The 12,303-nt window shown below is 35.5% G+C and overlaps 1 protein-coding gene across 2 annotated transcripts in view; it reads right to left on the bottom strand.

Moving 5' to 3' along the window:
• CadN (Cadherin-N) overlaps positions 1-12,303 on the bottom strand; it is an 855,435-nt gene that overhangs the window by 112,611 nt on the left and 730,521 nt on the right. For both annotated transcript variants that reach the window (XM_067767104.1, XM_067767103.1), the window contains 2 exons: positions 11,339-11,482; positions 8,297-8,412 (listed from right to left, as the gene is read on the bottom strand). In XM_067767104.1, coding sequence (XP_067623205.1) covers positions 8,297-8,412; positions 11,339-11,482 — 260 coding nt within the window. The remainder of the gene's footprint in view (positions 1-8,296; positions 8,413-11,338; positions 11,483-12,303) is intronic.

Here is a 12,303-nt window from a genome sequence, read left to right as displayed (position 1 = left end):
TTTTCATTTAGAAGAAAATTTTTCTAAGCCGGGTCGCCCCTCGGCAGTGTTTGGCAAGCGCTCCGAGTGTATTTCTACCATGAAAAGCTCTCAGTGAAAACTCATCTGCCTTGCAGATACCGTTCGGAGTCGGCATAAAACATGTAGGTTCCGTCCGGCCAATTTGTAGGGAAAATCAAGAGGAGCACGACGCAAATTGGAAGAGAAGCTCGAGTTCTCTTCGGAGGTTATCGCACCTAACTTTTATTTTTTTTATCTATTACTTTCGATGCTTACGTATAATTTTCGTGAATATCCAGACCAATTAATATATACATATTTCCTGAAAAAAGCCAATTAAGTGTTGGGTAGTAAGTATCCTAAAATATCTGAAAATAAGACGAAGCTAGATGCCTTAGGCAGGATCCAGTAACCAACTAAAATACAAGAGGATACCGTTTTGGACCAGTATAGGCATCTTTTTGGTTCTCGATAAAATCATGCAGTAAGGACTCAAAAGGGAAAGCGGCTTGCTACCTTAGTTTTGACTGCTGGGTAGACGTGGTTAACTTTGACATCTAGCTCGATCAACAAAAAACACGAACAAACATGTATACGTTTCCACTATGCCCCGATGGAAGGTACACCGAAATAAATAACGCTAATTAAACCAATAAAGCGGGTTTGTTGTTTTATATTAGCAGAAATTCTAAGTTGCTTAAATTTTTTGATGAATAATTATGATTAATTCAACCGAGTTTTTGCCAAAAAAGAAAATCCGTTATGTCATTTCAACAGCAGAGAAGCTATTATTCTAAAATTAATAGTATTCTGTAAAAATTACAGATCCTCAATTAACCTAAGGGATTTGTCTGTCAAAAGAACTGACTTCGTTGGTCATTTCAATAGCGAACAAGTGTTAATATTATGCAAATGCAGCACATAAAATTTAACAGAAACTGGAGCTTAAGGCGCTCCCTACTTTGTTCTTATGACCAAGATGTCACAGAAATATTGGCCATATCAGCGGAATTCACTGTTATTCTAATTTTGCCGAAAATCTGTTATTTCAACATACTCATTGTCATTCGTAGACTAACAGCATTAATTGTTAGGTTATCAAAGCTATGGCTTACGTATGACAAAGAGCAAAGGGGGTTTACTTCATTATTTTATGTCGTATATTTGAATGTAACATGATGTAGGCAGGGTGCATTTATTTTGATTTTTACCGATGGCCAAATGGCAAAACATTATCCAGAAAAAAATTTCGATTATGCAACAAGTAAGGAAGTGTAAGTTCGGGTGAAACCGAACATTACATACCCAGCTGTACTCTTGAAATGCTGTTGCTGTTTGTTTTGTGTGCTTAATAGTATTACAAGGCTGCGCAATAATACATATATATATGGTTCTATTGTGAACTAACTTTTCTTCGAGTTATGGCTCCCGGAACATATAAAATTGCTTAGTCATAAAAGGGGCGGTGACAGGCCCATGTTTTAAAATTTGAAGTTTTTCCTATCTATTGTTATAAATTCACGTGTGAAATCAAATACCTTTGATATAAAGCTCTTTTTTCAAAGATATAGCTTATTTTATTCGTCCACAACCCTTTTAGAAATCTTGTATATAAAAGTGGGTGTGGTCATTAACCCATTTCGTTATTTTTCTTCAAAGCATTCCTTATAGTAAAGGAAATTTCTCTGCCGAATTTTGTTACGATAGGTTTAACGATTCTTTATTTATGATTAATAATATTTGTAAAATTGATTTTATCACAAGTGGGCGGTGCCACGCCCATTTTAAAATTTTTTTTCAAATTTTTATCAAGAGTCTCAATATCAGTCCACAAGTCAAATTTCTACATTCTTGGTGTATTATTTACTATATAATCGGGGTTTTTGTGTTTTCCAAAATGTTATATATATAAAAAGAGGGCATGGTTATCATCCGATTTCGCTCATTTTCAATACCAATCTATTCTGTGTCCACATTAGCTCGTGTACCAAATTTGGTGAAGATACCTCAATATTTACTCAAGTTATCGTGTTAACGGACGGACGGACGGACATGGCTCAATCAAATTTTTTTTCGATACTGATGATTTTGATATATGGAAGCCTATATCTATCTCGATTCTTTTATACCTGTACAACCAACCGTTATCCAATCAAAGTTACACTATCCTGTAAAAAAAGAATTTTGGAAACAAAAATTACAAAACGTCTGCCCAACAAGATGGGCCAATGTCATGAAGCGGTATCCACTTACATTGAACTTCAGACAGCAATATTCGAAGCCTTTAAAGAGAGAGCAGAAGGGAAACACGACAAAACTTCAGCACAGGCTTCTCAATTTCAAGCTGCTATTTCTAGCATGCAATTCTAAACGTTGCAGTTGTTGTTGTAGCGAAAAGGATACTCCCCAAAGGCCTTGGGGAGTGTTATCGATGTTGATGGTCCTTTGCCGGATGCAGATCCGGTACGTTCCGGTAACAAGCACAATAAATGTACCAGCCCGACCATCTTGGGAAACGATTTGTTATGACCACGTGAAACCCTCTAGGCCATGCCGCCCTCCCATCCCCTTGATTTACCATGAGTTCGGGGTCGCCAGAGCCTCGGCTGTTAATGAAACAGGATTCGCCACGGGTAGATGAGGTTGACAATTTGGTTGGATAAGCTACATAATGCGCTACACAAGAAACCACGCATCAGTAAGGATCAATTAAATAGATGCAACGTTGATACTGAGAGCGTCGAAGATTATTATAGAATCGCATTCTATATTCCATTCCTTGATGCATTCATAACTCATACCAAGAGCCGTTACATGAAACACCAACTAATTTTGGAAAATTCCAGTGTTTTGTTGCCCAAAAATGAATACAGCGCTGAAAAATGCAATAAACTGCATGAATTTATTAAAGTGTTGTGAATTGTTCCAAAACCGAGTTTGCAATGGAAGTCAAAATGTGGAGCAGGCTAGTCGATGGTCAGAATTTTAAAAACGTGTTTGATGCACTTGAGGTGGGTACAATTTTAATGATTACTTACAATGCTATATTTCTTATTTATCTTATTTTTTCAGGTGGTGAATCCAAGTTCTTTTGAACATGTAAATAAGATATTGCGCATATTAGCCGTTCTACCAGTTTCGACAGCAACACCAGAATCCACATTTTCTGCCCTCAAAAGGTTAATATCATACATGTGAAGTACAATCAGTCAAGAACGTTTGAATGGACTCGCTTCATTGAATATCCATATTGATTTTTGAGCACAAATGTATCAAAAATTCTATCAAATAAAATAAGCTAACAAAGTTCACTATAGTTCGAAAGTTGTAGGGATATATCATTTTAAAAAGCTTTATAAAATATATAAAAACTTTTTATGTGTAAAGGGGATAGTATATTTGCTCTGCTCGAACAATTGTTCTTATGCTAAACAAAATTCAATTATCGAATCGAAAATATTCGACTCAATCAATTGCTATGTGTGTGATTCGCACAATTGCACAAGTCAATGCAGACTAACATACCAATTTTGAAAGTCAGGTATCACATACCAAAAGTAATTTTGTACATGCATACATAAATATAGAAATGGTAAAATTAACTTTCTATGAAAATACACCAAACTCAAATTTGAAGCCCGCTTTCCTATTAATTTGAAAGGCTTTTGTGAAGTGCAGTTTCGTATTTCATTATTTTGTTAACGGAATTTTATACATATTTCGTAAAAATAAGTGGTTTTCAGCTTTAAAATTTAACTTCTATATTAAGCCATTTATATGTACAAATATGTCGAAACTACATTGTGCTATTCTATTGGCTTTTGTGACTGCCATTATGTATATGTACAAATAAATTTTTTATCAGTTTTGTATCAAAGCTTTGAATGCGCTTTTGATATACAATATGATGCAAATTTTTTCAAAAGCAATTCAGAAGTTTGAATTTCATATTATAAACAAATAGTGCATATATAGTAGCAAAGTGAAAGGATACTTATTATTTCTCGTTTGATCTGACTGCTTCTGACAAGGTATCGGACCAAAATATTGTAATCAGTAATACTGTATTTTATAATAAAAAGATCCACTAAGGTACATATGGCATTCTACTGATCACAAAACATGAGATCCAATTGAACACGTCGGACGGGCAACTCGAAGGTAATGTCAGCGCTATCATGATGAAGAAGTGCAAAAAGAACCCCTAGTAAGAGGAAGTATATGTGACGCAGAAAGAAATGAGTGCGAGAAGCTTTGTGTGGTGACTGAGAGGAATCCTGTCCGATAATTATATGAGAAATACTAAGATCAAGGCAAAATTCTATAGAAACCACAATGATATCTTACAACAAACGATAGGTATTGACATCTTACTAAGTATTTTATAGATTTTTCTTGAAACTGAAGTTGATTGAAATAAGTTATTTGTCTACTATATAAGTCTTTAAGTAAGGGTTGTAGTTATTTCCTTCATTACATATGTAGGTTAGTAAAGTATTTCGTTTTTTGTACGAACAAAAACAGAGTGTTACAAAAAAAACAGAAATGAAAATACCAAAGGGTTATACAATATTTATGCTCACCGTGCTTTGCACAGTATATTAACTTTGGTAACATAACGGTTGGTATAAAGGAATCGAGACATACAGATTTAATATATCAAAATAATCAGTATCGAAAATAAAATAATTAAAAAAAAAATTTTTTTAAGTTAAACGGTTTTATTGAAAACAATACGTACATGAAATAATAATAATACGAAAAGCTAGAAAATAATTAGGTAGGTCCTTAGTAAGTAAGTAAGTAAGTAAGTTGGGCGCGTGAAATTTCTAAAAATGTGAGACGTAGCATAACCCGATTAAGGTTCAGTTGGTTTTACTTATGACTATCAATAGAAATATGATGCGTCCAACGCTTTTATTTAATTGTCTGATCAAAGCCCTATATTGATAAGGAGTGTGATGACTAGTACCTAGGACCTACCTAATTATTTTCTAGCTTATCGTATTATTATTATTTCATGTGGGTACTGTTTTCAATAAAACCGTTCAACTTAAAATTTTTTTTTTAATTATTTTATTTTCAAGTTTTTAGTCTTTATTTAATTGCCTATTATTTCTCATTCTATTTAGTTCATTGAGTGATTCATTATTACAAGGACTCTTTCCTGACAATTTGCTACAACCTATGTCCTCAATAAATAATCCTTCAAAAGACTTTACTCGACTCTGCGCCACGTATGCTTGTCCCTCCTCCAACTCCAAAATATTTTGATGTCACTTCTACTGGACTGTATGCAATATTTTTTCCAAATATGAGCCAAATCGGGCATCATAGGTCGCTTTCTATTCATGTATGTATTATGTGCTCCAAATATGGACCAAATCAAATCGGACCACAAATACGATTTTTGTGAATATCTCGATCCTCGCGCCACCTAGCGGCGATTTTTTTGATAGGTCGCTTTCTATTCTTGTATGTATTATGTGTTCCAAGCATGAGCCAAGTCGGACCACAAATACGATTTTTGTGAATATCTCGATCCTTACGCCACCTAGCGGCGATTTTTTTTTCACAGGTCGATTTCTATTCTTGCATGTATTATGTGTTCCAAATATGAGCCAAATCGGACCACAAATGCGAATTTTGCGAATATCTCGATCCATGCGCCACCTAGCGGCGATTTTTTTTCACAGGTCGATTTCTATTGTTGCATGTATTATGGGTTCCAAATATGAGCCAAATCGGACCAAAAATATGAGCAAAATCGTACCACAAATGCGAATTTTGCGAATATCTCGATCCATACGCCACTTAGCGGCGATTTCTATTCTTGCATATATTTTGTGTTCCAAATATGAGCCAAATCGGACCACAAATGCAAATTTTGCGAATATCTCGATCCTTGCGCCACCTAGCGGCGATTTTTTTTCTTATTATTGCATTCGGGTTCTGAACTATATTTCAAGTTTCAAGCTTGTAGCTTATCGGGAAGTTACTTAAATTTTAATTACAAGATTCGTTAACAACGGCCATGCGGCCTGCCTGTCAACTCAAGCTAAATAAAACCGTTTAAAAAATTTTATTAAGCCATGTCCGTCCGTCCGTTTGTCCGTCCGTTAACCCGATTACTTGAGAAAATATAGAGATATCTTCAACAAACTCGGTATACGGGCAGACGGGAATATATTTGTATTGAAAATGAGTGAAATCGAATGATAACCACGCCCACTTTTTATATATATAACATTTTCGAAAACAAACAAAAAATATCTTATTATTTAGTAAGTAATACCCCTAGAATATTAAAATTTGATGTATGAACTGATACTGAGACTTTTGATACAAACTTGAAAACATTTTTGCAACTATAAAAATTACACTGCTGGGATGTATTACAATCAATCTCGTCGCATATAACATTTTTGTTACAAAATTGGGGGAATATTGCAGCGCATTTTTAAGTAACTTCCCGCAAATCTAGATTGTTGAAACTCAGAACATAATTGAGAGCCTGATTACAATACAGTACGAGGGAAACAACTTTCGTGAGGTGGCTCAGCGACGGCCGCCGTGGTGTGGTGGTAACGTAATCCACCTACCACATCGAGTAACCTGTGTTCCCACCCCAGGCAAAGTAAATCAAATTTTAGAAATAAGTTTGCTCGAACCGTAGAAAGCTTTTCTAAACGGGGACGCCGCTCGGCAGTAATTTTGGCAAGCACTCTGAGTGTATTTCTGCCATGAAAAGCGTCTCAGTGAAAACTCATCTGCCTTGGGGATGCGGTTCGGAGTCGGCGTAAAACATGTAGGTCCCGTCCCGCCAATTTGTAGGAAAAATTAAAAAGGAGCATGATGCAAATTAGAAGAGAAGCTCGGTCTCTAATTTTTTCGGAGGTTATCGCGCCTTGCATTTTTTTGTTTTCCTTAATTAAGAGCCCTTTTAATTTTGATATTGAAGTGGGACCAAGAAATGTTCTAGAATAAATACAAAATCCATTTAGAAAATATGGAATCAAGTTATTGATGTTTAAGCCACTTTGCTTTAAGCTGCAAACAAGAAACCTTACACTTAGGTCAAGGCATCGTGACAATGACACTTAAGTAGAAACAATATCCGTTAGGTGTCTAACGGGTCAATATAATCAGAAAATCCTTACGAGCTAAATACTTTAATATTTAATCGTATTTCACACGCCAGAGGGAGAAGTATATATATCACAAAAAGTTCCGATATGGGTCGCACAGATCTAGCAAGGCAAGTTAAGTTAGGTTAGGTTAAAGGACAGCTCTTTTGAACATTTTTATTTTTGTCCATTGTGTTACCGCATACCCTAAACTGAAATGAGCTTCCAGTTAGTTAGCGAATAACTTCGTGGCAAATGATAAAACTACGAATAAGGTAAAATCGATCTTGGAAATTTCTCTCGGAGAGTGAAATACGTCCCCACCGAGATATTTACACCTTGTCCTCGCAAAGGCTGACCGACCGTATAATTCCACCTCGTTCTCTTCCATATAGTATTAACACTTATTTTTTAAAGCTCCGCCAAGCGCTTGAAGTCAAGAACACGCCAGGAATATATCGACACATGGCTAGACTGCGTTCGCTTGGTTGCCGCGAGGCCCACCTGTCCATTAGCAGTTCACTAATGCCTGCTCGAGCGAAGAAATTGACGTGGCAGTTGCCGTAAGTGACGCCAAGCAATTTTTCACAGCCATGAACTTCATGATAGCAGCCTGAATATCTGAGTACATGTTAAATTGTTAAACTGTTACACCGGGATATCATCACTTCTACCAGATCCTTTACAGCGGCGAGAGAAAGGCTCTTGCTATTGAACTTCAAACTTGAAATTCGACCATAGCTCAGAGCGCCGAAATAAAAACAAGCAACAAAAGGGAAAATAAATAGGAGATACAAATTTTAAATAGTTTCTCTATATAAATTTGTCCAAACGCAGTGGAAATTTTGTGAATAGTTGTCAAAAATCTTATAAAACGATAGATACAATTTCCTGGTATTGAGCATAGATTAACATATATTATAGTCTTGCGGGCGAGCTTTCGTAAGTGATGAATGTATTTATACATAAATAAATTATGTAATAAATAGATAAAATTATATATGCATACTTATAGATTTAGGTTTATAAACTGACGGTGATCAAATAAAAGAAAATATTCTCAAAAATATTTTGAAAACACCAAAGGTAAAAATTGTACTTATCAAAGTAAGCAAATATATCTATAAACTTTTTAGTCATTACTTGTAAATTAGAACACATCAACTTACCCTTCTTCTTGTTTCGTAATCAAGGGCACCAGCCACATAAATGGCACCAGTCATATTTTTAACCGCAAAAGCGCCACCAATGTTGCCACTTGTAATTTCGTAACGTATACGTGATGCTGTTGTTAGCATTAAGAAACAAAAAAAACCGTGTAAAGCGAATGCCATCAACAGCAGCAAGAATAAAAGTAAAAGTTGTTATAGTGATGTTTGATGTTGACATTTTTTTAATTTCATTTGAAATTTTTAATACACATGTGACAGGAAACGCGTGAGTGCACCAATAAGCCACACACCGTCACGTACACACACATGCATGTGCATCAGGAAACATAACAAGGATGCAGCAAATGTAGTTGAAGTTTCCATTCCGTTCAGCAGTAGCACATAAACCGATGTAACGAAGCGTCCATTTAATATTTTTTTGTTTTTATGATTCCATATAAAATGTGAAAGAAGACGTAACCATAGAGCGTAAAACAAAAGAGTGTAAAAGATAAGAAGGAAAATAAATAATTCTCATTATAGTAATTTTACTTTTGAAACTCTCATTCTTTTACTTGAATACAATGTACGTAAGTATAAAATATTTATGTGTGTCATTGTATTCACATTAGAGCGTATCGAATAAATAAAATTTCGCAGTAGGATGGCCAACATGAAGCATTTTTCCTAGGCAACACGGTATTTTTTAATAGTTTGCAATTTAAACAACGTGTCATCAGGACGGACAAGGCGACAGCTGTTTCGATTATACCTTGTAAATCTCTTCAAAGCCTTTTCTCCCGCAAGTGGGATTCGAACCCGCACACGAACGATGGTTTAAGTGTTACACAGTTATGCTTTTTGTTGTTGGCAGATTTCAAATATTTATTTTATTTATTTATAGAAATACAAAGAATTACCCAATGTAGTATATTTGTATGAATTAAAGACGGTTGCTTATTGCTTTTTAAATGTATGAAAACATTTATTTGAAACAATTTTTGTTTTTTATTTTGTATTTATTTCATAATTTGGGAAAAAATTAAAACAACGTGACATCACGATGGACAATGCGACAGCTATTTCGATAATGTTTTTAAAATCTCTTTTCTTCCAGGAGTGGGATTCGAATCCGCACACTTCTTTTTTTAGGACAACCATCTGGTCGCTTTCTTTAATTTTACGCCATTGCAGTAGGATTGATCTCAGAACAGACCACAGATCTCCAAAAAGTACGGTGAGAACTTCCATTTAAATTCAAACTGCACAAACTATACACTCAGAAACATTACTCTGTTTTATTGCCGTTTTTTCGCGTTTTTTTTACATATTTAAAATTAAGACAATGTCCGACAGACGTGCGCATCTATCATCTGCCTTCTGTTTTATGAAGGGCAGGTGCATAGATAACGCTCAGCAGTTTCATTCACACCAAAGAAATAAGGGCAGCCTATATCGTGCTATATTCCAGCATTTCCATAGGTTTTCTGCAGCCTGGCTGCTCAATAAAATTAGAACCCTAGCCAGACTTTTTGAGATTGATGTCATAATATGTTTTATTCAATTATAGCTTTTCTAAGCTTCCAAGTATCCTTTCTTAGCAATTTGCGCTAAGACCCTCCACCTTTTATCGGAAACAAAGTCTATTTCTTTTGCCTGGAAGATTGAATCATAGTCTGCGGAAGAAAAATAAAGTTCCTCTTTTCTTTTGAACCCTGTTTTTTTGCATTACGGTGATAGTCCTCCGAAGTCCTGTACATCGATTTATCACACACTTGATGCAGATTCGGCTTTGCCGAACCATAGGAGCAATGCTAATAATGGGTTTGATCATTAAGATGTGCATTTATAAAATGGCAAAGGGAGAGATCCCTAATGTCCTGTCAAAAGGCAGTTTTTGGCTTATCATAAGACCTCTGCAGTGGCTTGCTATCTGGAATAACCTGATATTATCTAACATTCCACCACCGTGGCGGCCACCGTGGTGTGATGGTAGCGTGCTCCGCTTATCACGCCGTATGCCCTGGGTTCAACTCCCGGGCAAAGCTACATCAAAATTTTAGAAATAAGATTTTTCAATTAGAAGAAAATTTTTCTAAGCGGGGTCGCCCCTCGGCAGTGTCTGGCAAGCGCTCCGATTGTATTTCTGCCATGAAAAGCTCTCAGTGAAAACTCATCTGCCTTGCAGATGCCGTTCGGAGTCGGCATAAAACATGTAGGTCCCGTCCGGCCAATTTGTAGGGAAAAATCAAGAGGAGCACGACGCAAGTTGGAAGAGAAGCTCGGCCTTAGATCTCTTCGGAGGTTATCGCGCCTTACATTTATTTATTTAGTCGTTTTCGAAATAATGGCGGATATATGTGGAAAGGACCTAAATACGTTGGGCAACAGCTCTGCGTCGTAACACATACATGTATTTTTGTTGAAATGATGTAATTTAATTAATTATAAAAAATGGCGACCTTACACTGTTATCATTGTTTTTGCGAGGAGGCTTAAAGAAGCTCCCACAGACTTAGGAATATAAAATGAGAATGTGGCAACCCTAATTTGAAATATTTTATGCCGAAGTTGTGACCAATTTTTGTTTTTCTACTTGTAACTAAAAAGAGGCAGCCGTGGTGGAAGCATACTCCGCCTACCATACCCACATACAAAATTTAGAAAACAGTTTTTTTCTGTTAGCAAAAATTTTTCTAAGCGGGTTGCCCCTTAGCAGTTGTGTGGAAAACACTCCAAGTATATTTTTTCCATAAAGGCTTCTACGTGAAAACCCGTTTGTCTTGCAGCTGCCATTCAGATTCGGCATAAAACATGTAGCTCACGTCCTGCCAATTGGAATAGGTGACTGCGTTGTATCTCCTCCGATGTTAATCGTGTCAGGTATTGATAACTTTTTGTTTTTACTTTTAACAAAAGCAAGAGTAAATTAAAAATGAAAAAATATAGTGAAAATAGTAAAAAGGCTAAAATTGGTAATGAGTTAAAGGTGGACCTCGAACTTTCGTTTTTCGATACACTCCAATATAAGTTTATATATACACTTGAATATGCACTTACATTCATCATGATCCTTTGCCGTAACGGTCAATACAGTATGTTGGATATCCTCATTTTCGTCAACTTCCGCTTCGTAAAGTGACTTATCGAAGTACGGCGGATTGTCATTCTTATCAGCAATGCCAATACGTATAAATTTGGTCACTGTAAGTATAAATAAAAATAAAATGTTATGGTATAAAAATGCGAAATTTAAAAATAAGATATGTATATTCACAAATATATATAATTTTATACTGTTGTATGTATTTATTATGTTTATGATTCCTTTTGTTGATTAATATTTGACTGCAGAGATTAAGTATGAAATGTGATATCGAAATTTTAATTTCGTTAAAAATTGCTTGAAACACTAGAATGTGTTTACATACAAGTTTCTCGTATTTAAGGGAGTTAAATGCAATAATAAACAAACTTAGTAGCTGTGTTTTTTACATATATATACATATGCACTTAAATTTTATATGGACTGCTAAGTGCATAACTTTATATACACTTATGAAATTGTTGCGCATAAAATTAGTATTGCTAAACTTCAATATGCATTATACTCAGTTGCAACTGAAATGTGTCTCTCCATTATATATCTGCACTATTCTGGACTTCTATTACCGAAAAGTGTGTGTGTCCACGATTCATCGCAACCGATTCAGCTATAGACTATACACTATGACCAACAGAGGTGTATGTCTCCGCAAAACTCGTTTTGTAGCGAGTTATTTCAAAACTGCCGCGAGTTTTCAACAATTGCCGCTAGGGGGGCCTCTCAAACATTATCTAAGTGATGTAAAGCTTTTTTTACCCGCAAACGTAGATGTATATACATGCAAAAAAAAAACGGCTAGTATGTATCGAAAAATTAAAAATGCATAATATGGTTTCAAATGGCCCTGTTTGCGTAATGTTCATACATCTAAGAATGGAATTTACTGCGACACGTGTTTCGAGTACTTTAAGGAATATTC

The sequence above is a fragment of the Eurosta solidaginis genome, chromosome 2 (genome assembly GCF_040869045.1).
Source record: "Eurosta solidaginis isolate ZX-2024a chromosome 2, ASM4086904v1, whole genome shotgun sequence".
Classification (NCBI taxonomy): Eukaryota; Metazoa; Arthropoda; class Insecta; order Diptera; family Tephritidae; genus Eurosta; species Eurosta solidaginis.
Note: the sequence above shows the minus strand (reverse complement) of the source record. Positions and strands in the feature narration are given on the sequence as shown.